The sequence below is a fragment of the Thunnus maccoyii genome, chromosome 15 (assembly GCF_910596095.1).
Source record: "Thunnus maccoyii chromosome 15, fThuMac1.1, whole genome shotgun sequence".
NCBI lineage: Eukaryota > Metazoa > Chordata > Actinopteri > Scombriformes > Scombridae > Thunnus > Thunnus maccoyii.
In genome coordinates this window covers 29,724,333-29,750,340 of record NC_056547.1, presented here as the reverse complement: position 1 = coordinate 29,750,340, position 26,008 = coordinate 29,724,333, and the positions used below count along the sequence as shown (strand labels likewise).

Below are 26,008 nucleotides of genomic sequence, written 5' to 3'. Positions count from 1 at the left end.
TCACTGATCAATACAGAGTATGGATCGGCTGATGAACGGTCAGCTGAGGACGCCTGACACTTTCTAACATGATGGTGGGACAGCTGAACAGATGAAGGGGTGGACAGATACCCCCCCCCCCCCCCCCCCCCCCCCCGAGAAATAATGACCACACACACACACACACACACACACACAGAGAGAGAGAGAGAGAGAGAGAAAAGAGAGAATGGCAATGACAATGAAGGAAACAATGCATTGAACTTGATCTTTTATTAAATATTATACTGGTGTGTTTGCATGTTTTAAGCATCTAAGACATGCTGTAGTTCTTTCATATATGATGGTGTTTTCACCTTTCATGCTTGTGTATGTTTCCATTCATTTGTCAACTCACAGAGACTTTAAACTGACCTGAGATAGTTCATGCATTACAGTCAAAGCAGTCTGCATTTAAACTGCAGCACCATGCACTGTACCATAGTCCAAGTACTTTTCGTTTTTAATGGGTTTTCAGTAAAATCCCATACAGGGACAACTCACTAGTTGTGACAAGGTATTAAACTACAGGTAGCCATAACAACACTCTCTGTCTCATGCTGTGTTACCAGTTACTGTAGTTCTCATAGGTGGAACTAACCTTTTAAACTGGGAGTTACAGACATGAACAAAGTCTGTGTTTGTATCTCCCTGAGATGTCTGTATCACACCAGTCCATGTCCACATCTAAGTAACTAACGCATGTAATGTTTTTGTAAGCAGATTTTCATCCTATGGTGAAATGAAAAGTAAAGAATTGCTAATTAATGCAGGATAAACACATGGAAAAATCTCAAACATATGCAGTAAATGGGCTGTAACATGCAAAAGCACAGGGATTAGTCCTTTAAGTGATATTAAAAAAAAACACTGCTATAGTTTGCACAGACTAAATCTGTTTCCTGACACCCCAAATTGACATCACCACTCTTATGCCTTGTCACATCCACATTTCCTGCTGACAGTGTAACGCCACAACCACACACCTGCAGGCTGCTATTATCACTGCTCCTACTCAAAGTGGTCTGAGCAAAACAAAAAGGAAAAAAAATCTGGCTGCAGTGATGAATGTGTCCTCATTGAAATGGTCATCTTGTTGACACATCCCCCTCAGCTTATAGGGGGATGGTTGGGGGTGTAGGGTCACAGTGGATGTTGAGGTCAACAGATCAATGAGATGCTGAGCTAGGGCTGAAGTGGGGAGGGGCTGTAGGGCTTAAGGAGCACTGCCTATATCCCAGAATATATATGCATGTCCATTGTGTCACTAATATTGAAGTGGGTGTCAGGAGGAGCAGTCAACCCAGCATCTGTCCTGGGACAGCTGAGGCAGGCTGGGGTTGGCAGGCTGTGTGGGTGTATGTGTGTGTGTGTGCTGTAGAGGGACCTGGCTATCCTCTGGGCTTTGAAGAGAGACCGATGACAAGTGCAAGCACTGACAGAACTAATAATAAAACCAGCAAAAACCCAAATAAATTATTATGTTTATTGATGGTACATAATGTTTTCAAAGAAAGAGTTTTACATATAACAGTTGTACTATTTTCTTTATTGAAGAAAAACACTGCTGAGTATTTTTGAGGGTTTTTATCCTTTTCAAGTTGAAAAGCTCCTGACACAGCATCTTCCCATTGCAGCAATGTTTTTATTTCATTTATTGTATATCATTTATTTGAGTCCATACAGAAGGGTTCATGGGGAACACAAGCTATTAAATGATTATTTATCATTTTTAGAATTATGATTCACAAGCCACACAAGCAGTAAGTTTCTAGAATCAGCTCCAGGAATTGCAAAATGTGAATCAGTATCCAACAACACCATCTGCAGTCAATGGAGTATCTATGAACACTTTATACTTGTGTTTTGTCTCATGTTAGATGTTAAAGTCCTCATCTCTCTGTTTGTGTTCTTCCTCAGCTCCTCCTGAGTTCCTGCAGTGGCCGCAGTCTGTCTCTAAACCAGCAGGAGGCAGTGCTGTGTTCACCTGTGTGGCTCAAGGTGTCCCTGATCCTCACCTCATCTGGCTGAAGAATGGCAAGGTCCTGATGCCCGGACACAATGTTAAACTGACCAATAACAACAGGTAGGTGATGGCAGTGTCTTTACTGGAAACTGATGAAGGACTTTAATTTCTCTATTTTTAACCCAACACTTAGAATGTGGACAGTCACACAAATGGAATGATCTTTAAAATACATAATTAAGTATTTAAATACTGTCTGACTCAACATGATTAATTCTGTATGATGCCTTTGTGTCAGTTACTGTGATAAGATAGATAGAAGTCATTTCAGTTCTCAGTATTCTGAATAACATAATACTACTGAACTCTTAGAAAACAGTCCTCAAGAAGGTCTAGTTCAAGCGTAAAAGGACATTACAAACATGTGAGGAATGCATATTGACTGAAGTTCAATATTTTAGCAACCCAGGATCAGAGCCAGCAATAATAGTGTGGTCTGGTGCTGTCTTGAATTATGTGATGTCTGTAACACTGAAAATAGGAAAAATCTAGATGTCAGTTATATTTAAATCTTTGAAAATAGAGAGAAGAGCCACAGACACAGGCAGCAAATACCAAGCAAGAGAAGAGAAACACATGCATTTGGCAAACACATAACAAACAAAAGGAAAGACAGACCTGTGTGTCACATAGGTCTCAGACATCTGAGGAGGATTTAAAAATCCACAAATTAGAGGGTTTCCTCTAAAAGAGTTGCAGTATTCTCAGATGGAGGCTTTGGCTTTCTATGAAATGCCCAATCTGTGCAAGTCAACCCTTACGCACAAAGAGCCTTTTTCAGCCATGCATTATACAGTTGTACCACATGGTGGCAGCACTGCACAGAGAGTGTGGAGTTGCAGCCTGTTAGAGACTGATGATCAGTGTGTGGTAGTAAATTGTGCCTATATTATGAATGATGAAATATTTGTAATGATATTTTAATTACCTCGTATCCCAATTATATAGCTGCAATGACTGTGTTACAGTTTCAAATATTTCCAACATTCATTGTAACCACATCTTTTGATGATGAAGCTGAGTTCTTTGCAGAGAGCCCCAAAAACAATCAGTCCTCCTACGGGAAGACTGCCTGTGTGATTAAACAGACCTGTAACAAGCATAAGTAGAGGTTTTATTATTAGTGATGCTGTTGTATTAGTATTAGTATCAGTGTTATTGTGTTAGTGTGTTTTTTTACAGTGTCAAAGATGTTGTTTTATGAGTATTCTGTAGCTGTTTTAGAAGTAGTAGTGGTACTGGAGTAGTCCTGCAGTAGTACTAGTGGTAGTAGTAACTGTAGCAGTAGAGCAGCTGAGGTTTTCAGTACTAAAAGTAGATATAGAAGTGCGAACATTATTTCTACTGTAGCATTTACTGCTTGTTTTTCCTTGCAGTCTCAGTACTGTAGAGTCTGGCAGTATGTGGCTGGCAGAGAAATAATCCCATTGTGTTGTCTGTGCAGTACTCTGGCTCTGACCCGTATCAGCTCCGAGGATGAAGCCATCTACCAGTGCATTGCTGAAAACAGTGCTGGGACCAACCAGGCCAGCGCCCGTCTGGCCGTGGCTCAGGCTAAAGACCTGCCCAGCGCCCCCCAGGGCCTCAAAGCCAGCAGCCTGTCCACCATCGCCCTGCAGATCACATGGAACCAGCCACCCGCCAACGTCACTGAAAGCATCATCGGCTATGTCCTGCACATCCGCAAGATAGGAGGTGAGTGTCAGCACGCCAACACACACAGGTAGACTTCTGTAGAGACACTTTCTGTACTTCATACTAAAAAATATCTAGTCAGAGTAATAACTAAATCAAACTTGCCTTTGTGTGTGTTTCAGAGCCAGACAGTCTGGAGCTGCAGGAAGCCATCAGTAAAGGCACATTCCAGCACGATGTGACCAACCTGGAGCCAGCCACCACTTACTCCCTCTACCTGAAGGCCTACTCTCCTCTGGGAGCCAGCCAACAGTCCCAAACTGTGGTGGCAACAACACTAGGGGGCGGTAAGAACATGAAACACTGATGAGGCATGCAGCAGATCAGACTGCAGGGAGTTCACCTCTGCTCTGTCTCCTGATTATCACAAGGAATGGATGCTTATCATCCTAAAAACAACAGAAGAGCAGTGGAAGTATTTGTTTTTAACAGTAGGGTCAAAAATGTGAGAAAGTGAAAAGATTTGTATTAGACATGTTGACCCCCTGGAGAAAAATTAAGCTAAATATAAGAAAGACATAAATTACTTTAAGATGCTTGACAGTCCTGATTTAGTTGTATAGCACATAGATTAGCATCTGGCATATTAACACACGGGTAGAACACATGAGCATTAAAGGTTGAAGATAAAAATTGAGGGTGCTTCACCATCTAAGCATCTAAGAAAGCAGTTATGCATAATTCTTTTGATAAATTGCGGGACGATAAAGATTTATGCACGATTCAGAAATTAGGTATCTGTTGTAAAATTGAAATTAGGTTTCATCACAGGTTCACAGACAGCTGAGGAATTAGGAGTTATTGATTGAAATATCCATCCAAAACTATTAAAGGACAGCAATTCCAAATTACATAGTAGAGTAGAGAATAATGTGTTTGACCATAATGGAGAAACAGAGTCATACAGCCAGTGTTTCCTCTAGTTAGAGCAACTGTGAGAGATGAGGAGAATGGAAAGGATTCCTTCAGTGTGTACCACTGCAAAGATATGTTTGATATGTACAAGATACAAAGGATAGTATACAGTCCTCACATTGTATCCTATCATAATTTATATAAAAAATAAAATGAAACTGACTTACTCTTCTAAAGTATGGACACACCTTCCCATCCACTTAAATGAGAATGTGTTTCCAAACTTTTGACTGGTACTGTATGCACACTGACAGAGTTGTGAGGTTTCAGATTTACAGAGTTACACAAATCAAGTGAGGATCTTGAAAAAGTTACAGACTTTTACAGACTGAAGGAATCACTTCATGATCAGTGCAGACAGCAGGAATGATTACAGCGATCTATAACTGTTTTAACATACAAATAGCATGTAATTGTTGTTTTAAGATAGACTTGAAAAACATTGGAACATATCCTTAAAATATGCACATCTTTTGCCATATATGCCTTCTCTAACAACATGCACAATTTGATTGTGCTGGTTGCATATTCACACCTTTATGTCTCCCTTGTGTTCGTTAAATAGGTTTCTCATTCATCAAATGTTCCTTTTCCTCCCCTCATTTTGCCCAATTACAATTCTGTCATCATTTCTACATATTTAATGTCATCATTTACTTTACAAAGTTTTCATAAAGAGGGATGGCTGCTTAAAAGGTGTAAAAACATTTTGACCCTTTGCTTGTATATAGGATATGTGGTTTAGGAATTATGAATGACACCTGTTACTTGACTCATTTGTAAAATTGAATTGCTTTTTTATGAAGTCCATCCTTTAATAGCTTCCCATGTTTTATTAGTCTTTATAATTTTCTTTAGTTGTTGTGTCTTTTTCTTTTCAGTGCTGAGTCCACTTCCTGTCAGCTGCTTCAATTGTCACATTTTTCAACCGAACCTGCTCTTCTTATTGTCTCCTCAGAGAGCAGTTTATTTTACTTTTTTGTCCTCTCTAATCTATCAGCTCATCTTTCATCACTCTCTTTCTCTGTGTGTTCTATCCGTCCAGTTCCGACCCCTCCCACCTTCTTCACCAAGGTGGTGAACTCTAGCGCTGTGCAGGTCCTGTGGGAGCTCCCTAGCAAGGCTGGCAAGGCTGAGGGCTTCAGGCTGTCCTACCGCAGGGTCCCCCACAGTGACTTCCAGGGGCCCATCCAGCTGCCATGTCACATCAACGCCCACACCATCTCTCATCTGGGTGAGTCTGTGTGTGTGTGTGTATGTGTGTGTGTGTGTGTGTGTGTGTGTGTGCTTGAATGAAAGATTTTGTCCTCAGTCTTTTCTCTCAGACAGTGCTTTCTGTTAGGCTGCATACAGATATTGCCTCCGCTGTTGGGTTGACACACTCTAATCCTAACCATCCCCCTAACACTGACTTGAATCTGGTATAAAAAAATATATCTTGTCATGTTTTATCATGACTCTGGCTGTTCATTGTGTGTGTCATGGTTGCACCAGCATATATTCCCACATTAATCAGTATGAAATATGCAGCAGGTCAGCATGAACAGAGTACAGGGACTGCTGATGAAAAAGTTATACATAGACTACGCTATAAATACTTCCACACCATACCACCACCATGTCACTCATTCCTTTACCTCATTTCTGGACAGCAGAACCTGTCTCTCCCCCAGGTTTGTTTACACAGTGACACCTGCAGGCTCAATATCTGTAACCATAACAACACATTTATCTCGGTCACCCAGAATACAATGTTATTGAACTGGAATACAGGACATCAGCTATGCTGTGCTGTCACCTATTATTTGATTATATTTCAAAGGAGGAATGAACACCTCTCTTAAAGACCAAATGTACAACTTCCGTACAACAGAAGTACAACAAAATCTGGGCTCTACAGACATCACTTACATCACTATGTGGTGTCCAATAACTACCCCACCCCTTTTTCCACTCCTACATAGAGCTTCTCCCAGTTTGATTTAATAGATTTAGCTTTTAATAGATATAGCTATTATGGTAATGCTTCCTTTCCAGGTCCCACAGTTTCCTGTCATTTCCTAGAGAGAAACTGTAAAGTGTAACTGTAAATCACTGGAATGATTAATGTTACTTGATGTAATGTAATGCTGATTATGGGAGTGTTAAGTTGGTATGCTTCAGATGAATTTCTAGTTTAACCTTAATAACCTTTTTTATCAGTAGGTCAGCTGAATATGTAAAAATGTGAAATGCAGCTAGGCAACAACAACTGCTTAGAAACTCAATTGAACTGTCTCTATTTTCCATATAATTAATGCCAAATGACACTGCTTGCCGGAAAAATTATTAGGAAATTACAGACCTGGAAAATTAAAAACTATTGTCACTTTTACTTATGTCTTATGAGACAGCTAACCATGACTTAATATCTGTCTCTCTAAACTGCAGTATGAATAAAGGCTGAACGACTATGAAGTTATTGACAGAGTAATGAGCCTGTGTCTGTCCATTGTCTGTCAACCTTTGCACCTAAAGCATCTCTAATAGCAGCCGTCACTGTCACTGAACACACATTGATTTTCACAGCAGAAGTGCTGTCAATGATAATCATGTTTGATGCAGCAATGTGTTGCATGACAATTAGCTCATCAGTTCGTCATCTAAGAGCATTAGGTGTAATTGCAGTTGAATGTGGAGCACCAAGAAAATGATGAAAAACAAAGAAAGCCATGCTGGAATGAATGATTGAATTTGTTGATGACACTTTCTGATTGAGTCACTTGAAGTCACAGCATGAAACATCATCACTAGCAGCATAAATGAGGAGAAGTAGCTGTAGTGCAGGGAATAAGACCAAGATATATAATGGTGTAAAGCTCAGACACATTTAGATTTTGTTGGATTGTCCCATTGGTTATTAAGCTGTGAAATGATAACATGTAAACTGTAGATGATTTGATAATTGTCTTTATTCCAGTTAATCTAATTTCCCCTCTGATCTTCAGGGTATGCAATTATGCCCCCTGCACCGCCAATAAAATAGCCAATATGAAGGTGTTGTAAGAATGGATACTTGAGTGTAATTTTGCCTGTAAAGAACACACATCCTCAGCAGGAAGGAGTAAGGAGAAGTTAAGACACATATTCCATTTCAAAGACGCCGCCTCAGTTTATTGTGTTTGACATCAAACTCTTGTGTGACACTGTATGGGGCTCTCTGTTTTAGAACAAGGTGCAGTGTATGAAGTCAAGCTGGTGGCCTACAATGGAAACGGGGAGAGCGAGTGCTCCAAGAGACTGGTGTCACTGGCAGAGGAAGGCACGAGTGCACAAACCACTGGTGAGTATGATCACAGACTGTGTCTTTGAACAGCTTTCAGCTGCTCCTCTGAGTAGATGTGTGAAGCTTGTGCAAAAGTACAAAATACAAGTAAAGACAAATATGTAATGCCATATTTCCTGTATACTCTATGTTTGTTCACAACATACACACCTTTAATATGCTTTAATATGAGTAAGTTAAAAGAACAGACCACTACAGTTTACAATACATACTCATTGAAACAATGATTCATTCTAATATGTCTGGGTCAGAGACTACTTTAAGAAATTCAACAATTGGATGATAGAAAACTTAATTTGGTCAACATATTCATAGATGCATACAATATAAGAGACAACAAATATCCAGTGTCTTGATTATTTAATAGAATACAAAACTCAAAAAGTGGGAGAGAGAATCTGACGTGGACATAATGAGGAAGATTGTCATAATATCTTGGTAAATCAGAGTGAAGACCACCCACTCAAGGTTAAAGTGAGAGTTCTGTTGGAAGAACATAATCTGATATTGTGTGACTCCAAAGTAAAAGTTTATATGTAGAGGCTCTCAGGGACAGAACCATTGCTGGAGGCAGCGTGGTAAACAAGAAATAGCTGACTGTTGTCATATTTTGTGGGCGCCTCCTTATTAAGAAATTTGGAATAGAAGTAGATTGTACTTTTTTCATATTGCACCAGAGCAAAATTCCACATAAACTCCTCCTCTATCACACTGAAACGGCTGCAGGAAAACCTCCACTGCATTGCAAATTTCAATGAAACAAAACTAGGTCAAAACCTTAAGATTATGGTATCAGCAATATGTAAAATACTGGAAACTTGTTTGCAGGAGGGAACAGTCTGTGTCAGTGCAGGGATGGAGAGGCCTCTCTGGGCAGCATTGTTATTGGCATTCATATTGGCACCGCCTGCATCATCTTCTGTGTTCTCTTCCTCATGTTTGGATACCGTCGCAGGTAAGGGCCAATACACTGAACATCCTTTTTACTTGTATGTTATACACTATCACTGATTCTTCTTAAATTATAATACAATGGATTATGTGTCATGTTTATTGATATAGACACGTGGACATGACTTGTTCATTAATTAATAGGACTGATCTTCAGTAATGCTAATATAAAGTTCTGCAGGATATGTACTCATTGCTGGAACCTGTTTGCAGTTTGTTTTGCAGTAAAGGGACTCAGGACAGCTGGTCTGTACCGAGGGACAACACAGGGCACAATGGTATCCCTAAAGATGCAGCAAATCGCCCCAGAGTGGAGTCAATGCCTCAGGTAGTCACAGCTTGTTTGACTTAATTTATTAAGTAGAGTTTCATTTCAGAACAAAGTATTCTAGTCAATAAAACAAGTACGCTGTAGATGGACCTGACAATTAACTTAATTGATGAGTGAGTTAAACAATCACAAAGTCAACTGTTTCTATGACTAAAAGTGGTACTTACACTGTATTTTACAGGTCTTGCTCTAGTGTCAAATCTCTTTCGTTACACTGCAGCATGCTCGATTAGGCAAAACACATGTATCAATAAAACAATATGCCACAGCCACAGAGTAGTTTTACACAGTAGTGTAGGGGGCAATTGGGGGCGAGAGTCTAAGAAGGAAGGAAGGAAAGAACTATTACACTATTAGTAAAGTTCATTGTGATGCAATATATAAGGTGTACCTTATATATTAATAGTGCTACATAATGTTATCCAGCAATTTATTACAACATCTCATAACATTTCATGATTGAATCAGACATTTTTGCATGATGGTTAATAGACTTATGCACAATTTATATTTTTAATCATTAGTGTGGTGGGACAGCCAGAAGTTGTCTTTACCAAAAGAGAAAGTGGGGAAAAAAGGAATGCATTTTTTGACCAGTGGAAGGTTTATTTTGGTGAATATCATCCAGACCATCTAAATCAAAGATCTGCTGAGTCAGACTAACTACCAAACCCCACTGGCATCAGCACATACTGTATGTAGTGACAATGCCATGCATTCATCACAGGTCAGCAGGCTTGCTAATAGCTAATAAGCTTACCAGATAGTTGTAGGATAGTAACTGGTTTGGAAGTGGAAGATAAACTGGGATAACTAGCTTAAACAGATAACTGTACTGGGCCTCAGCCTATAGTTCAGAGATGCTGTCCCTGTTAGCTCTATAGCAAAGACCAACCTGGTCTTCACACAGCAGCTTTAAATATCAGTGTAGCCACCTTTGGCTCTACCCTTTGATATGCTTTTGTAATATGATATTTAGGACTAAAACTCAAATTTGTTCATCTGCAGGAGTGTATGAACTGGCCATCACCTGTAGTAGTCAGTCCCTTTCCTTACAGTTTTAGGTGTTGTTCTTGTATATTTGATCAAAGCAAGTCCATCTAGCACTGCAGTCAGTGATGTTTAGAGCTGATGCCACTGCATCTGTCACGTGTAAGACGTTCACCTTCAAGAGTAGCAGCTGCCAATATTTAGGATTACACTCATCTATCATTTTATTTGTTAGCAAGTAGCGACCCTGAAGTATTGGATGAAATTTGATGTTGAAATTCATCTATCTGTGAGATGACACAATGATATATTTTACCTAAACCACGCAGTTTAAAATCAATACCTGGGTAAGAGCCTCTTACTCTATCAGCCCTGAAGAAGTTTGATATCAGATTTAGATTTTCACAAGATTATTCTTTGATTGATACCCCAATAATCACCTCTTATTGTTACCCAACAAAGAGTCCAAAAGTACTTATGGTAAGAATCATAGATTTTGCTGTATCACTATGTCTATGAAAGGTTTTAAGACACCATCATTGGTTAGTCATGATAAGAAATTGTTAGAGCAGGATCTAGGGTCCTCTGAGATGAGCAACAGCCTTAGGTAGCTGAATTTTGACTGACAGTCAAAACCATACATAGATGGTTGTTCAGTGCGATCTATCTTTGTTCTCAAATGGAGCTACCAGAAAAACAGACTTAACAGTAAGTCAAACTAGACTTCACAGCTCAATAGTACAATGACTCAGTGGTCTCATAGTGATGCAGTGGACAGCCAGGGGAAACTGCCAGGAGTACCTTGCTCGGTACTAAGGTTTTTGACATATGGCCTCCACTATCAGGATTAGTTGAAATCACTGGTTGTACATGTCATACATATTTCCATACTTGAATAATATCTAATTCCTTGTCCTTCCTCTCTTGCTCTTGTGATTCTTCCTGTCAGCAGGTGGTCTGTCCAGCGCAGTGCCAGGTCATCATCGAGCAGCACTCGTCAGGTTTGCCTGGCACGGGCACTGGCTAGCACTGGTCAATAATATCCCCATCCATATCCCTATCCTTCCCACCAGCAGTCTGCTACTCACAGGAAACTCAAGCCCCCTATCAAGGAGCACTGTTCGTGCCCTTTGATAGGGGTCAGCCATAGGTTTAGTCTCGCCAAAAACCTGCTGCTTATAAACTGAACTAGTAAAACTGTGACAGAATGTTTATAGAGCTAGGAAACATCCTGGTCCTTTGCCACCCCATCCTCATCCTCTATCCCTACCTCAAACCAAAGCTTATTGCCTTTAATGCCTGTGCATGTGCACATGTGCATGTAGAAAAAGCCTTCAGAAAGCATTGTCACTCCAGATATTGTCCTGTTATATTCTGTCCTGTGTACACCACAAACATTCATGTCACTTTTCCAGTGGGAGTCTGTTCCATAACCAAAATATTCTATTTCTCAGATCTCCCCTGGTAAGCTGACATGTGAAGATGTGCACTCTTAAAAACCCCAAATGAAGCCAAATATTTTCACCTTATGGGGACATGCCAATTAGTCTGTTGTGACAAAACTCTTGACTTTGCCTTCAGTTCCTCTGCAATAAGAAAGGGAAGAAACATAGCGGCCTTTGCGAATGCCTTACAGAGGTGAGTCTGATTAGAAATGATTGTCTATCACCGTACGAGCCATTTAGAAGAACCATGTAAACTCTCCCTTCTTTACTACCCTCTTCCTCACACATAAGCTGCACACCTCCAAAGAAAAGCTACCTCAGTCTGATAAGAATGTCTGAGCCATAGTTGAGGCCAATGTTAGCCTGATGATGCTGCTTGTGCTAGCCTACCTCAACCAAAAAACTGAAACCCTTTCCCTTCAGCAACTACTTCCTCAACCAGTGCCAATGCCAGTGTACCGTGCCAGCCGCCACCCAGGCCAGTCCAGAGAGTGTTCACTGGGATGACTACCATGGAGAGCATAGCTGTGGCAGAGCATGACATCATCTCCACAAGCCAAAGCCTTACTGTACCAGAGATCAACATGAGCCTGAACAACCTCCTGTTCAAGTCAGGTCACCTTTTGTTTCCATCAACATATCCAGTTTTGCTGGAAATGTTGCATTTTTCTGATATGACATCAGAGGATATCAAGAGGGCCATGTAGTCTTTCCTCCTTCATTATTGTTGCTCCATTATGTGGATATCCATGGCTTTCATGTACCCACAAGTGTCCATCTCCAAAGACATATTTGTGCAAAGGATGTACCTCATGGAAAATATGGACCTCAAAGAGTGCTTTGTGAACATTTTAAGCCATGCATTCTATTTTTTCTATGAAGTCCTTCAGAGAAAACAAGCTAACAGGATGCATGTTTGATCTGCACACACCTGATGGCATACTGATGACAAGCCAAAAAAAATACTGTTTTAGGCCATGCTGCTGAGTTAACTCTCCAGATGCCAAATTGGTCTCCCTGGGACCTCAACGACACTGAGTTGGCGGCTTAAGAAGATTTAAGGTGATACTTGCCTGAATGCACGGACAAGGCTTGTATTTCACCGTGTCAGCCTATCCAAAAAGTTCTTCTATGAAAACCAAGCTGAATGATACCCAAAGATGTAAACATTTTGATGGGTTTCTTTATTTTCCTTTAAAAATTTTATTTCTAAGAGAGACTAGATTTGCTCACAGTTTTGGATTTTTCCTGTTTGAAAGGGGTCACCTATATGTAAAGTGCTTTAACTGAACCCAAGCCAAAAACATTTTTGCTCATGATTTCATTACCATTTTTTAAAAAGTATCTTTCATGTCCTTAATTTTGGAAGTCATTCCAGGTGCACCCCTTCAACATGGGACTGTTTATTTTGTTGATTCTAACATTTAACTTTTAAAGAGTGACCAAATGAAAATGTCAGATATTTTGAAAGACTTTTTATTTCAATACTATATGGAATACTTGCTTTCTTTTTTAAAGTAGTTGAATTCTTGCCAAATATTTAGAAGAAATATGTAACCAAATGCGTGTGAGCGTGATAATATACATGTGTGTGAATGGCTGATAGCAGGTGAACCTTGAGGGCAGCAGCTTTGAGAAGGAGCCACAAAGTTAGATTTAAGAGGTAAATCTTGAGCCAAGTTTTTTATACACAACCGACCCAATGAACATGACGCAAATTTAAAGTCCACCTGAAAAATGCATATTTAATCAAGATCTGCTATGTTCATCATAGATCCCATACCCAAAACTGAGTTAGCTATGTTTGATTTATTTGGTTTCATGACGGGGCGGTTGCTTGCTGTTGGTTCTCTATGTATGCAGAGTGAGAACTTCTTTGCATGTAACCAATCTAATTATTTCACTTGAGGTCCATATATACAAACAGCCAGAAAACTCAACACCACAAAAGAGCTACAGACTTTGAATAACATCCCACATTTGCTTTTTTTCCTCATGTCTCCTTCTTATCTACCAGCTTGGACACATGTACCGGAGGAAAGGTACAGTGCTAACAGTTTGCAGACTACACAGCTAACTAATTAGCTAGTGAGCTGCAGCACAGAGAAAACCTTAGAAACACACCTGCAAATGACAACGTTACTCAGATAATACCCTAAATGGTGTGGTCATTATTCTTTAACACCGCTGCTAACAAAGCATTTTCTGCCCTTAGCTTATAAGTTAGTGTTACCAGCGCAAGTGTTTTGTCTGGATGCCCCAGCCAGCATAGCTGTCAATCAAACACCTACCCTGGCCTACCTAATCATACTTTAATAACAATTAATTAAAAATTCACTTTGACATGATTTTTGACTGCAAATCGGAATGTGATTTCAGATGGACTTTAAATGGGTTTTCTCTCCGCTGAAAACATGAAAATAACCAGGGTTTAAACCTCATATTACATGACTGAAGAAACTCATATATTATGGACCAAAAGTGTGTGTTGCCTCAAGCTGTTACTGTCCTCAGGGTTTGTCTTAACCCTTTATGAGTGTTAAAGGTTTACTCAAAGCAGAGCAGTATATAAGATGTGGGCTTTTTGCCTCGCCCCCTTTCTTACACAACTGAAAGCTGTTAAACCAACATGATACCAAAAAATGTTTTTGATATGGAAGACCTAAAAAGTCAATGTGTTAGTGTGAAGTGTGTAGTGGTTAAACTAGGTTTTAAAATGGAAAGCATTTGTTGCTTCTGTTTGGAACGTTTCATTTCTCTGCCTCTTTTCATTTGAGTCTTTTGTTCTTCCTGCTGAAAAGGAAAAGTTGCCAAAACAAATGTTTGCTTTTTTTGGAATGTTTATTATTGTTATTATTATTACTAGATCTGATAACATGAATTATGATAATTTCAAATTATTTTTTTCATGTGTGAGGGTGAAATGAAAATTTTGTTAGGATTACTTTATGATGGTCTTTGAGCAAGTGATGTGAGTTTTCCAGAGATTGTAAATTTAAGGCTTTCGAGGCCAAACTCATGTTCTGCCCTAAAGAGCCAGCAAGTAGTAGAAAAAGAACTACAAAAAAGAAAAAAATTGTAGTTAAGTAGAAACTGGCTGCTAGTACCAACAAGAAAAAAATGCTTTAATGATTATAAGTGCTTCTCTGTTCTCTAAGCCTCCCACTGGTGTATTGTAGCCAACTGAAAATTTAAAGCTTTAACCTGTTGTGACTGAGGTCCTCTCCTTGGTCTTTGGCCAAAATGAGAAGGTTTGAAGGTAAAAGACTGCAGCTGGAAACAGAGACCAAGCTGTGACTTTCAAGGGTTTCACAGTACATTTGTTTTACACGTTATGTAGCACATTCACACAAAAACTATTTTAAATGATGTCAGTTCACATAAATCACAAAAAACTCATTCGCAATGGTGTTGTAATCTTCACTCCTAAGACTTCTGTCACCAACCCAATGCAGTGGAAGGTAATGGAATTCCTGTTGCTTAAAGCAAGACTGTGTAACTTTTGAAAGTAGAAATTATATATTTTTTGCCATTACAAATCACTTAATAAGAAATAAAGCACATTCTTATTGAATTCATTACACTTTTGCTACAACAGTCTTACTTGGTTTGGTGTGACCAGTGGCTTTTGGTAGCTAATGCTAGCTAATGGAAGCAAACTATATATAGATATTGCTGTAACTGACATCACTCCTATTTTATGTATATCACGTATTTTGCTGACTTTATGAGTCTTCTCTACTTGCTGCTGTCACAATATGTTCTAGCATTTACCACTACCATCCAGCAAAAGTTACATATTCTTGCTGTAAAGCATTCAAAAACTATTTGAAAAACTCAGCAGCAGTTGTACTTTCTACTTTGGCAGTATTACCTGCACTTTTGTACTACCACAGGTTTTTTGTGATTTGTTTGAACTGAACCTTTAATGTTATTTATTTATTTATTTAATTAGCCTGAGAGCTACTTTTTTCTTAAAGTTATGAAGGTACTTACAAGACAACACCAGCACTTTGCCATAGAAACTGTGGAGCTCATATGACAAAATGATAAAAGTATCTGCTAGCCGTGATAGCAGCATTAAACAGCTTGGTCTCTGTGTGTCTGCTCTATCTGAATGTCTGGACTGTACTCTGCTTTCTCTCCTTCCCTGATCACATTCCAGTATGCCTAAAACCAAATAAAGACATTTTGTTTAATTAATGTTTCTCTGTTTTATTTTTTTTTAGCATTGAACAGATTAACCCTGTGATAGCCTGTCTACGTGTACCTCAGTGCACAGACACAGACTGATCAGATCATCCAAGTGCTAGAGCTGTGCACTAACACCACTTTAATGTACAGACGTTCAACATGTAGTCCACCGGGGCCAACTCTGTTCACTGATGAAGTCCCTAAAATGCAGGTGAACGAAATGGCTGAAAAGGCTAGTAAGTGAACCTTTGAGTTAATATTGTTTTGGCACACATTAAGTTAAAAAGTGTACAGCCTCTCTATGGAAGCAGGCTGCTCTTACTGGTTTAGAAGGCCAATATCATGTAAGTTAAACACATCACATAACACCAAATAAAACTAAATATTTCATAAATTCAGGCAGCTCATCAACATCAGGATTGATTTTGGAGACAAACCAAGCTGCAGGCACCCAAGTCCAAAATCAGTGGTCTTTCATTCACACATCATCTGAGAGTCACATCACCATACAGGGCAGTGAACATGAATGGACTAATCAATACCACACCTACATGTGTTAAAACCTCTAAATGTTGTAAAAGACAGGACTGAAATTCCTTCACAGTTGTCAGAGATATTGTCCAGCAGACTTTTATTGAGCATATATGACATTCTGATACTTTACATCACACCTGCTTGCACTTCGAGAATAATCATTTTGGTACAGTCACATTCAGTATATTATTACATATAAATTACATATAAATTGCACATAGGATGATCATATATATGCATACATAACAACAGGTTATTTTTGGCAGACTATTAGAATCTATATTTAGTTTAATACTGGCCAAGTGACTAATGACTTACTTTTCCAAGAAAAGCTCTTTACAATACAAACTACTGTTTATAAGAGATTTTCACAATCATGCAAGGAAATAGTAATTATCCAGTTTGCAATGTTTGTCTTCTCTTGGAGGTGACAGGTAAATACAAAACCTTAGAGGGATAGTTCAACTTGTTGTGAAATACTCTTACTCGTTGTCTTTCTGACAGTGAGATGTTCAGATGGATATCAGTTTCATTGTCAGGAGTCAGTATGCAATTAGCCTAGCTCAGCATAAAGACTGGAAGCAGGGGGAAACAGCTAGCCTGGCTCTGTCTATTGTTCAAAAGAATTCACTCTTCCCAAGCTCTGGACTTCATGCCTGCAAGATGTTTAAAGGCAGAATGAGTAGGATTTTCCTAAAAAATAACGTATAGACTCATACAAAAGTAGTCCTTCTCAATCATCACTTATGACCCACTAGAACTGTAGCAGTGTCTGTATCTGCAGAGACCCTGCCCTCTGCTTGTATTTTCTTTTTGTTTTGCTGTGTTCAGAATGTTTCTGAGCATCAACCTTTGGGAAAACTGTAGTTCTAAAGGGCAAGAAAAGCCAAAGTCAAGTTGTACTCATAGATTCCCTTGAGCATCAAACACCTGTGTTAAGGACATTGGGTGTATGGTAACAAGAGTCAGATCATCCGCTGTCTATCCTGGGTTCCCACTGTGCTGGTTTGAGCTCAGATCAGACTCCATCTCCCCCGCAGCCCCTGCACTCCGACCTGACAGACGATCAACAGAGCGAGGCGAGGCGTTGCTGGTTTGGCGACCACAGCAGCACGCCACCACATCAGTGAGGTCAGCTCGGAAAGAAGGTGTGTAGAAGCCGTAGATGACTGGGTCGCAGCATGTGTTCAGGTTGCCAAAGACAAAGAGTATGTGGTGCACATATTCTGGGGTGTTCTGGATCATGGCTGGTTGGAACCAGTACCAGATCCCTAGGAGGTAGTAGGGTGTCCAGCAGATGACAAAGGAGCTAACAATCACAATGGTCATCTTGAGGGTCTTCATCCGTGCTTTGGGTATCATATCTGTTCCACTACGTCTCAGGCAGTGCTCACCATCTGCAGAAACACAACATGGACAAAAGCTCATATAAAGGAAATCATACATTTCTTAAATGTAAGTAAATGGTTAATCATCACCATCACTTCTTGTTGAGATGGGGATTATCTAGTTTAGGGTGTGGGAGTTTTGGTGTCTTTTCACTGGGGGCACAAAATTGGACAGTTTCGAATTCTGCACATAGTAGTTTTAATGCTAGTATTTAAGGCTATGTTCATATTACATGCTGAAATGGCCCAAATCCAATTTTTTTGCCTCAGATCAGATTTTTTCACAGATGTCTTAACAAGCCAAATCAGATTTTTTTCATCTGGGCCATTTTTCAGATCTGGGTCACTTGCATATGTGATCTTAGGTCTGATTCATATCTGATCTCTGGCTATGTGACCGCTGTCAGGACAGACTTCATGTGTTTTTTTTAACATCTCACTTCTCTGCACACACACATATTGCCTGTCATCATCATTCAGTGCCTGCACCTCACAGTCTGGTAAAAACAAGGGGAGCAACAACAGTGAATCAACAGAGAGATGAGGAAGTTTTACAATTGTTGAACATTTATGGAGAAGTTTCTATTCAAGCCAAACTGGATGAAACTTATTGTAACCGAATGCTAGCATAGCCATGTCCTGTATGCTTATGACTTGACATTATTGTTGTTGTTCTTGAACACATGCGGTTCACATTTCAGTTAAATCTGTGAATGTGTGGCAGTTTCAGACCTCAAAGGTGTTCACACCGGGGTAGGATACATGTCACTTATAAACATGAATGTGAACCATCAACGCAAAAAGATTGGTGCTGACAACAAAATCAGAATTGTGCATTAAGGCCTGTAATGTGAACGTAGCCATTGTTTTTATCTCATGAAACTCTTTGCTTATGTTTTGTATGTTTGCTGGAATATCACATACAAAACACTAAACCTGTTCATTCATGAGAGATGTTCAATAGCTTGTCTGGGCCAGTGCACTGGAACACACTTTACACAATTGTTTCAAAATCAACAGCATAAGCCCACGGTCACACTTCAAGTTTAGCAATGACAAATTCACTAAATAACTGGCTGCCACCCAACTTTCCCCCAATGACTCAAACACAGTTCAAATACTATTTTAAATACCCCTTACAGCCGGAGGGAGGTATAGTGTGAAGCCACTTACAGAGATTTAAAGGATAATTCCAGTTTATACCCCCTTGGATCTTATATTAGTTTTGTCCATCATTTCTATAAGTTATACATTATGGTCACCAAAGTAATTGCCAAAATCTGGGAACACAATGACAACACTAAAAAGAATCTGACAAGCAGTCAAAAGATCAGACAGGATGGAACCCGGCCAACAATTTGTTGTAGATTATCAAAACCACTTTATTTGAGCTGTCACAAACACTGTCCATGGTGCTCCATTCCTAGCATAACACTCCCAAATCTCCAACTAAACTATCTGCAGTTAAGTTGTATTGTGGATAATGTATGTATGCTGGTTTTGACAAGGAAGAAAGATTATATTTCTGGCTCTGCTGCATAAATGTCAAAACCTTTCAAAAAAAACTGTCTGAAAGAAATGTAATAGTAGTGCAATGCTTAATCAGTTGAGTACTCTTTTACGAATGCACCACTGGTGCTGGACCCACTGGCAGGCACGAGTGATGAAGTAAATCTGCACAAATATTTCAAGTTAAGTTTGAATTTGGTGAATTTATATGAATTTGTGCCATTGACCATAAGCAAACTGTCTTGACAGTGCTGACCTTTGAAAGAATGAGGAGCTGGAGAATCAAACACAGTGTTCGTAAGCCAGCTAAACTGAAGAGATATTGTGCCTGAGTTGGCTCGTACTAGCATGTTCTCAGCTTGCTAGCATGTTAGCAGGTTGGTTACAGTACAGTAATAATGTGATCACGCCTTTAATCTCTAAATACCCTGCTTGAGAGACAACACCTCAGAATATAAGAGAAAGTTAAACTTTCAATTTATAGTAACATTACTTCAGTGTATGAAGTCAGTCATTATTTATTTGACACTATTTGAAGACTTCAATACATCCTGAGTTTCTGTGTCTCTGTTATTGATCTTCATTGTCAATAGTTACTGTCAATTCCTAAACAGGAAAACTGTCTGCAGGGTAAATGTGGTTCTGTAAACTGATGATGTGTACAATGTTATTAACAAGACGGAAGTACAAAAGACCCAAGTTGTAACAAGCTGGACTAATCCTGTAAACCATCAGCAGTTCTGAGTGGTGTAAGGTGAAAAGGGTTCAAATGTCCTTCTCCAGATTGTTGATTCCCTCCAGAGGTCACATTGTTTAAAAGTCACACACCTTTGCTCTTGTGCATCTGCCCATTGATCTTGGTGAGGATGCGAGTATAGCAGAAAGTCATGACAAGCAGGGGGAAGACATACAGCGTCACAAAGTGAAACATGTTGTATGCCGTCTCCTGCCAGCGATGCTGGAAACTTCCATGGGTCACACACTGAGTGAAGTCCACTCCATCAGCTTTAATGGCCCGAAAGATGAACAGCTGAGGATGAAGAGTGTTAAGATGAAGGATGAATATCATGCAGTCACAGAAAAACACAAACAAACTTGATATTTGTTTATATTAAACAAATGACACAAAGAACCGCATGACGTAGCCGGTTCTTTGACTCCATGTTGTGCATTAAAGTCGTTTAATGCACCTCAGTGTCTGAATTATACAGTACCAGAAATGTAACATCAGGGCAATCACTTGTTACTGGAACAAGAGTCAAAAACTAATGAAGCTAAAGTAGGCTGTTAGCGTGTTAACCAGGCTCGTGTCTGCATGATGCTGTGGCTGCACTGGTTGTTTAATAACTTGGTGTATGAATTTACAACAGTGATAATACATGAGCTCAACTACTATGCATTAAATGGCTGTCAGTGGCAGTGCTGTGAGTGAATTCCATGTTAAGTTAACAAGACATTAGCAAGAAGACCACATGTACAGTAATAGAGATTTGATACAGCAGTAGTGTGAAGAGTGTCTCTGACCTCACAGCTCATCACTGACGGGCCCCAGGACAAAACCCTATAATCCCCATTCTAATAATTGCTACTACAGAGTTGTTAAAGGGCAAGTGTGGTGATATCCTGTATTTTTGTCATCTTGTATGTCATCTGTATGTCTTGTCATCAAATCACATATGCAGACCCATACCATCAATTAACTGATTCTACTTAAAGGTATTGTGTGTGTATCCAAACCCTGATACATTGTCTTCCTCTGTGCCATAGAGCTCCATTGTCGTTCAAAAACTATTAAAAACACATCAGTGAGCAACACTGTTGCAGTGGGTGATATGTTCCTTCATCACTATGAACACACACACTGTAATTTATTTTGACTCAATCCCACCCACTCCATCCTCAATAGAGCACCAAATCACTAGAGCACCACTGCTGAAAATAGTCCCCACTATTTCCTTCTGTTTCAGTAACATTTGTTAAAAACTACAGTGACCAGATGTTTTAGGAAGTTAATGAGACTTTTTAAAAATGTCACTATATATTTGTGAACCATTTTAAAGATTCACATCTTCAGTAGGAACTGATTGGAGCTGAGAGACACAGACAGGGTGGGGAAGTCAGGACTAAACACATTATTGGATTTAGTTTTTTCATGGGATTTATGAATCAGAAAAATAAAATAACGTTGGTAGGAGAATGAAAGAAACCACACCAATGTGTGTGCTGGGCTTCCTGTCTGTCATGTGAGATAGGTAAAGTACTGAGCAGTGTTGTACTGATACAGTATACTGGTTATACTGGGTTTAAATTCACTGGTTTCACTTTGTGTGGAGTCTGCATGTGTTTTTTCTCCAGGTGATTCATTTTACTCACACACTCCAAAGACATACAGTTAGGTGAACTGGAAATTCTTAAACTGCCTCTATGTGAGAGTGTGTCTGTCAAGTTGGACATCCAAGGTGTAAAATACCCCGCCTCTCACCAATTGCATGCTGGGATACACCCCTGTGGTAAAGAATGTCCAACTTAAGAGGATCAGTAACCTGCCCAGAAATGCTACCGACTCACAAAGAAGAGTATCAACATCCAGACCCCTCTGATTAAACTGTAATACCTCTGCAGATGCATTTCATCTGTCCAGAAACTACAGATAAAACATAGATTTGGGCTACAAATATTAATGTGCACTAACCATACAATTCTTATTGTGTGGTCACTGCAGTCAAAACCTCTTCATACTATACAGATACTGTAAAAACCTCAGCAGTGTTCCACTACCTACAGAACTATCATGAAAAACTTTAGTCAGCGAGATAAGTCTCTTATTAAATCATGACCAAATCATATCCTTTCAGTTCCTTGAATTGTTGAGTTTCATGCAACTTTACTGTTACCTTAAAAGCTGTAATTACAAGCAAAAATACATTTGAAGACCTTTTACTGCATGGCAGTAAGGTTATTTTATTGCTCTGATCCAGGACCTTCATTCTATATATCTCTGTCTCCCAGAACTCCAACTCCCAGTTTGGCAGAAGCTATATAAAGGAGATTTTAATTGTTCTGTCTTCTAGCCAGCAGTGACAGAACTCCAGTCAGTGAGCAAGGAAGACAAATCCTGTGCCATATTTGATCTTATACGGTTTGTGTTGACTGTAATGAGCATTTCTCGTTTGGAGTAATTTGTTGTTTTGTGTTATTTTGCATCTGCCTGGTGTTGGTTTGCGCTTTATGTATTTTCAACATTCACCTATGATACGTTTTATGAGCTGCTCAGTGACTGAAATGTGTACGTTCTGTAAGATAGCAATGCAGGACCGTGATACGTTTCGAGAATACACAATGTGTGTCATGTCCAGTTTTGTTGTTTGCAACAAATCTGCTGTTACATGACATTATTTAATATTTTGAGGTTGGCTGATTGACTGCAAGCTGCAAGCTGAAACTCTTTCAGCTGTTGCACACCTTCAGGGCAATGCTGATAGGTTTCTGTGGAACACCATACTTACATTTCACTAACATTTCCACATTAGCAGGTGAAAAAAAGCATGTCCAATGAAGAAATGTAGGTCTAACTGAAGGTCTTGTGTTGAGCATGTGCACTCAGGCTCAGCACCAGTTGGTGAAAATGATAAAGACCATAACCTGAAGCTCAGTGTGTAACCTAGAAGCTACTGTACCTGTGGAGATGCCAGCAGCAGACTCAGAGTCCAGGCCACCAGCAGCATGCGTTTGTTCCTGAGGCCAGCATCCAGTGAATCCAGAGGGTGAAGGATGGCACGATAGCGGTCCAGGCTCACCACCACCAGTATGAATGCTGCTGAGTGCATGGCAAAGAGCTTAAGGAAGCAAAGCAGTTTACACATGATGTCCCCAGCATACCACTGCACTGTAATGTTCCAAATGGCATCCAGTGGCATCACCACAAACGTCATCACCAGATCAGCTGATGCCAAGCTGGCAATGAGCGGGCGCAGGTGTGCTGCCAGGCGATAACCCCGTCCCCAGCACACACTGACCAGGACTGACAGGTTGCTGACGGCTGCAAAAACAAACAGCACTAGGGTGGCAGCTACACGGCAGCGGGCGGCTACAGTGAAGGATGGAGCCTCCCAGGGCGGAGGAGACGGTGGAGCAGAAGAGTTCAGTAGAGAGAAGACGCAGCCATTCTGTGGAGGATATGCAGGTGTGGAAACCCACAGAGACAAGTTTCCTGTCATCCTGAGAGACACAGAAGAACAAGAATCTGATACTGACCACAGCAAAGTGTAGATTACAATCCCCTCTTCAAATGGTTTGATTTGACAGACAAATACACAGTCACTGTGTAAGACGTTATAGTAAGATATGTTAAATGTATCTGTTCTGCTCATTATGTCCCAAACTAAATTTCAACTGATCCCTTTTCTAAGAGAACTGATTTTATTTTACAACTTTTTGAACTTTTTACTGTGAAAATTAAAGTCTGATCATTACACCAAAAGACCTTGATGATCTCTACAACTTTAAATGTTTTTAGGCAAATTATTGCATTTCACTGTTAAATAAATGCACCATTCAAACTGCGCTATAACCCTGCAGGCACTCACTGCCAGTGATAAATTGATTGCAAAGGAATTGAAACTGTCACAGTTTATTTGCTCATACCTCTGAGTATGAATCATCCATACATAAATATGAATAACCAGGTTATCCAAATGGGGATACTGTGCATGTGTGTGACGCAGGTGTGTTTGTAACTCGAGTCATGTAATTAGTTAAACAAAAGATATCATGATAAACGATGATCTACACAACGCTTTATAATTCTACATCCACATTGGTGTCCTCTCACTATGAATCAATACAGCAGGACACTATACAAAATATTACAGGTAACCATGTGAATGCTCTCTATCAGCTGTAAAAGATCTAAATTCATTTAACCAATTTTAATGCAGATCTGTGTGTTGGCTTGTGAACACTGCAAGTTGTAGAATGTGAGAAAAAAAATAATCAATATCCATCTAAAAGTGAAAGTCAGAGAGACGCTCAAAACACTTCTGCACAGATGATCAGAAACCTGCATAGTATTGGTCATACAGAGATAACAAGCAGGTTTCTTCTTTTCATATCATATTCTGAATATGATGAAGGCATAATAACACTGATGACAGGAACGCTGGTATGCATGTAAAGCCACTAAATGACGATATGTGTTGTTGATGACATGACACGGGCCAGAAGAAAACTGGAAAAATCTAAATGTGTATTAAATTATTTGGCGATAAAAAGATCAGTCCCCTCAGTGGAGTCAGTAGAGGTACCAACATGTCCACAAACAGTCCTGTGTGAAATTATACATTTAACAACATTTCGCTATTGAAGATTGTACAGAAAGGATTCATTTGTATCTGAAAATGACTTCATGGATGGGATTCACCTTGACAAGTCATGGTCATGATGCAGCTGTGAACAGCAGGTTTGCGCTTAAGCACTTGTTGCTATGACAACAGATCCAGATCAACCTTGAATTAGCTTTAAAGAACAGAAAAAGGCTTGTGTCATATCATCAATATTCAAATCGGTTATCCCCATATAAAGAACAGGCTCTGATGTTCACTGTTATAAATTACCGTGCTGATTGTTAGACTGTAGTTAAATGAATAAACACTAACGTCTGCTTCAAAAACTCACTGAAAAAAGTAGAACACAAGAGCATATGCTTCTCTGAGTAGTCGGCAGTGGTGACGAGTATACGCAATGTGTGATGGGCTACCACATACAGAAAACAGTGGTTTGATCCTTTAAGCCTGCAGCGAGAGGCGGTGCAGGCGCGCCCTCTGCTGGCGCACCGCCGGGGCTCTGTGTGTGCTCCTGCACCAAACAACTCCGTACAAGCATTGGTTCTGTCTTCAGCAAACCCATTCAAACATACAGATATCCCAATATGACACATACACACACACACATACAGACACATACAAACACAAACACACGTTTTTTCTGCAATAAAGCCAAATAACTGTTAGAGAAATCTTCTCTTTTCTTTAGAATGACGGTCTGACTTCATGCATTCTGCTCTTTCTTTCAGTCTTTCCTTATTTTCAGTTCCATGTTTTGGACTGCATTACTTCGACATGGGGTGCGACACGTTCTCATCCCTCTCCCAATATAGCCTACACATGCACACACTGATTCTCACTTAAACACACTAAACCATATCTATTCCCACACTTTAGTACTGGAAACGACTGAGACACAAGCTGCAGTATTCTTACCTGGAAACGATTCTTATCTTTCTACTGACAGTGAGCTGAAGAAACCTGCAGGAATCCTGTTACAGAGCGGAGCTGTCCAGCGTGCTGAAGCATCACCTTGCCTGCTCTCTGTCCTCCGGCTGTTTCACCTGCACACTTTTTACTTTCCGATAAACCAATGATCCAATCTGATCAATTTGTTGCTGTTGCTTAATTGCATCCATCCGCCCGCCTACAGACGCAAGCCCTGCCTTCTACAGTGAATATATTCAGCGTGAACAAGGAGCCGCAAAGATCAACGCCGATTGGTTAATTAAGGTGGGTGACGTGCAGGGTGTCGCAGCGGTAGCCACCTTTGTGACAGAAAGACATCCTGGGAAATTTCCAGTACATGTGTGGGCTCTTTGTGCAGAGCTGAGGAGAGAAGAGCTGAATGAAAGATCTGCTCTGC

At 39.9% G+C, this 26,008-nt stretch overlaps 2 protein-coding genes across 6 annotated transcripts in view; one reads left to right on the top strand and one right to left on the bottom strand.

Moving 5' to 3' along the window:
* The window catches only part of si:ch211-57n23.4 (immunoglobulin superfamily DCC subclass member 3), a 31,847-nt gene extending 20,218 nt beyond the window's left edge, over positions 1-11,629 (top strand). The window contains exons 7-14 of the mRNA XM_042435742.1: positions 1,939-2,104; positions 3,489-3,739; positions 3,862-4,026; positions 5,700-5,888; positions 7,863-7,976; positions 8,808-8,934; positions 9,144-9,258; positions 11,201-11,629. Of these exons, the coding sequence (XP_042291676.1) occupies positions 1,939-2,104; positions 3,489-3,739; positions 3,862-4,026; positions 5,700-5,888; positions 7,863-7,976; positions 8,808-8,934; positions 9,144-9,258; positions 11,201-11,278 (1,205 nt within the window). The 3' untranslated portion in view covers positions 11,279-11,629. The remainder of the gene's footprint in view (positions 1-1,938; positions 2,105-3,488; positions 3,740-3,861; positions 4,027-5,699; positions 5,889-7,862; positions 7,977-8,807; positions 8,935-9,143; positions 9,259-11,200) is intronic.
* A 5,555-nt stretch (positions 11,630-17,184) lies between these two features.
* On the bottom strand, positions 17,185-25,970 carry LOC121912408 (gonadotropin-releasing hormone II receptor-like). 5 transcript variants are annotated; one of them, XM_042434535.1, is made up of 5 exons: positions 25,579-25,970; positions 24,741-24,835; positions 22,999-23,539; positions 20,150-20,351; positions 17,185-17,821 (listed from the first exon to the last, which is right to left on the bottom strand). In XM_042434535.1, the coding sequence occupies exons 3-5, from the start codon at positions 23,536-23,538 to the stop codon at positions 17,406-17,408; spliced, it is 1,158 nt and encodes a 385-aa protein (XP_042290469.1). In that variant the 5' UTR covers position 23,539; positions 24,741-24,835; positions 25,579-25,970; the 3' UTR covers positions 17,185-17,405. The 5 variants fall into 5 exon arrangements, with proteins under 5 accessions (XP_042290469.1, XP_042290466.1, XP_042290468.1 ...); XM_042434532.1 differs by lacking the exon at positions 25,579-25,970 and adding an exon at positions 24,995-25,086; XM_042434534.1 differs by lacking the exon at positions 25,579-25,970 and adding an exon at positions 24,934-25,067.
* Positions 25,971-26,008: the final 38 nt, after the last annotated feature.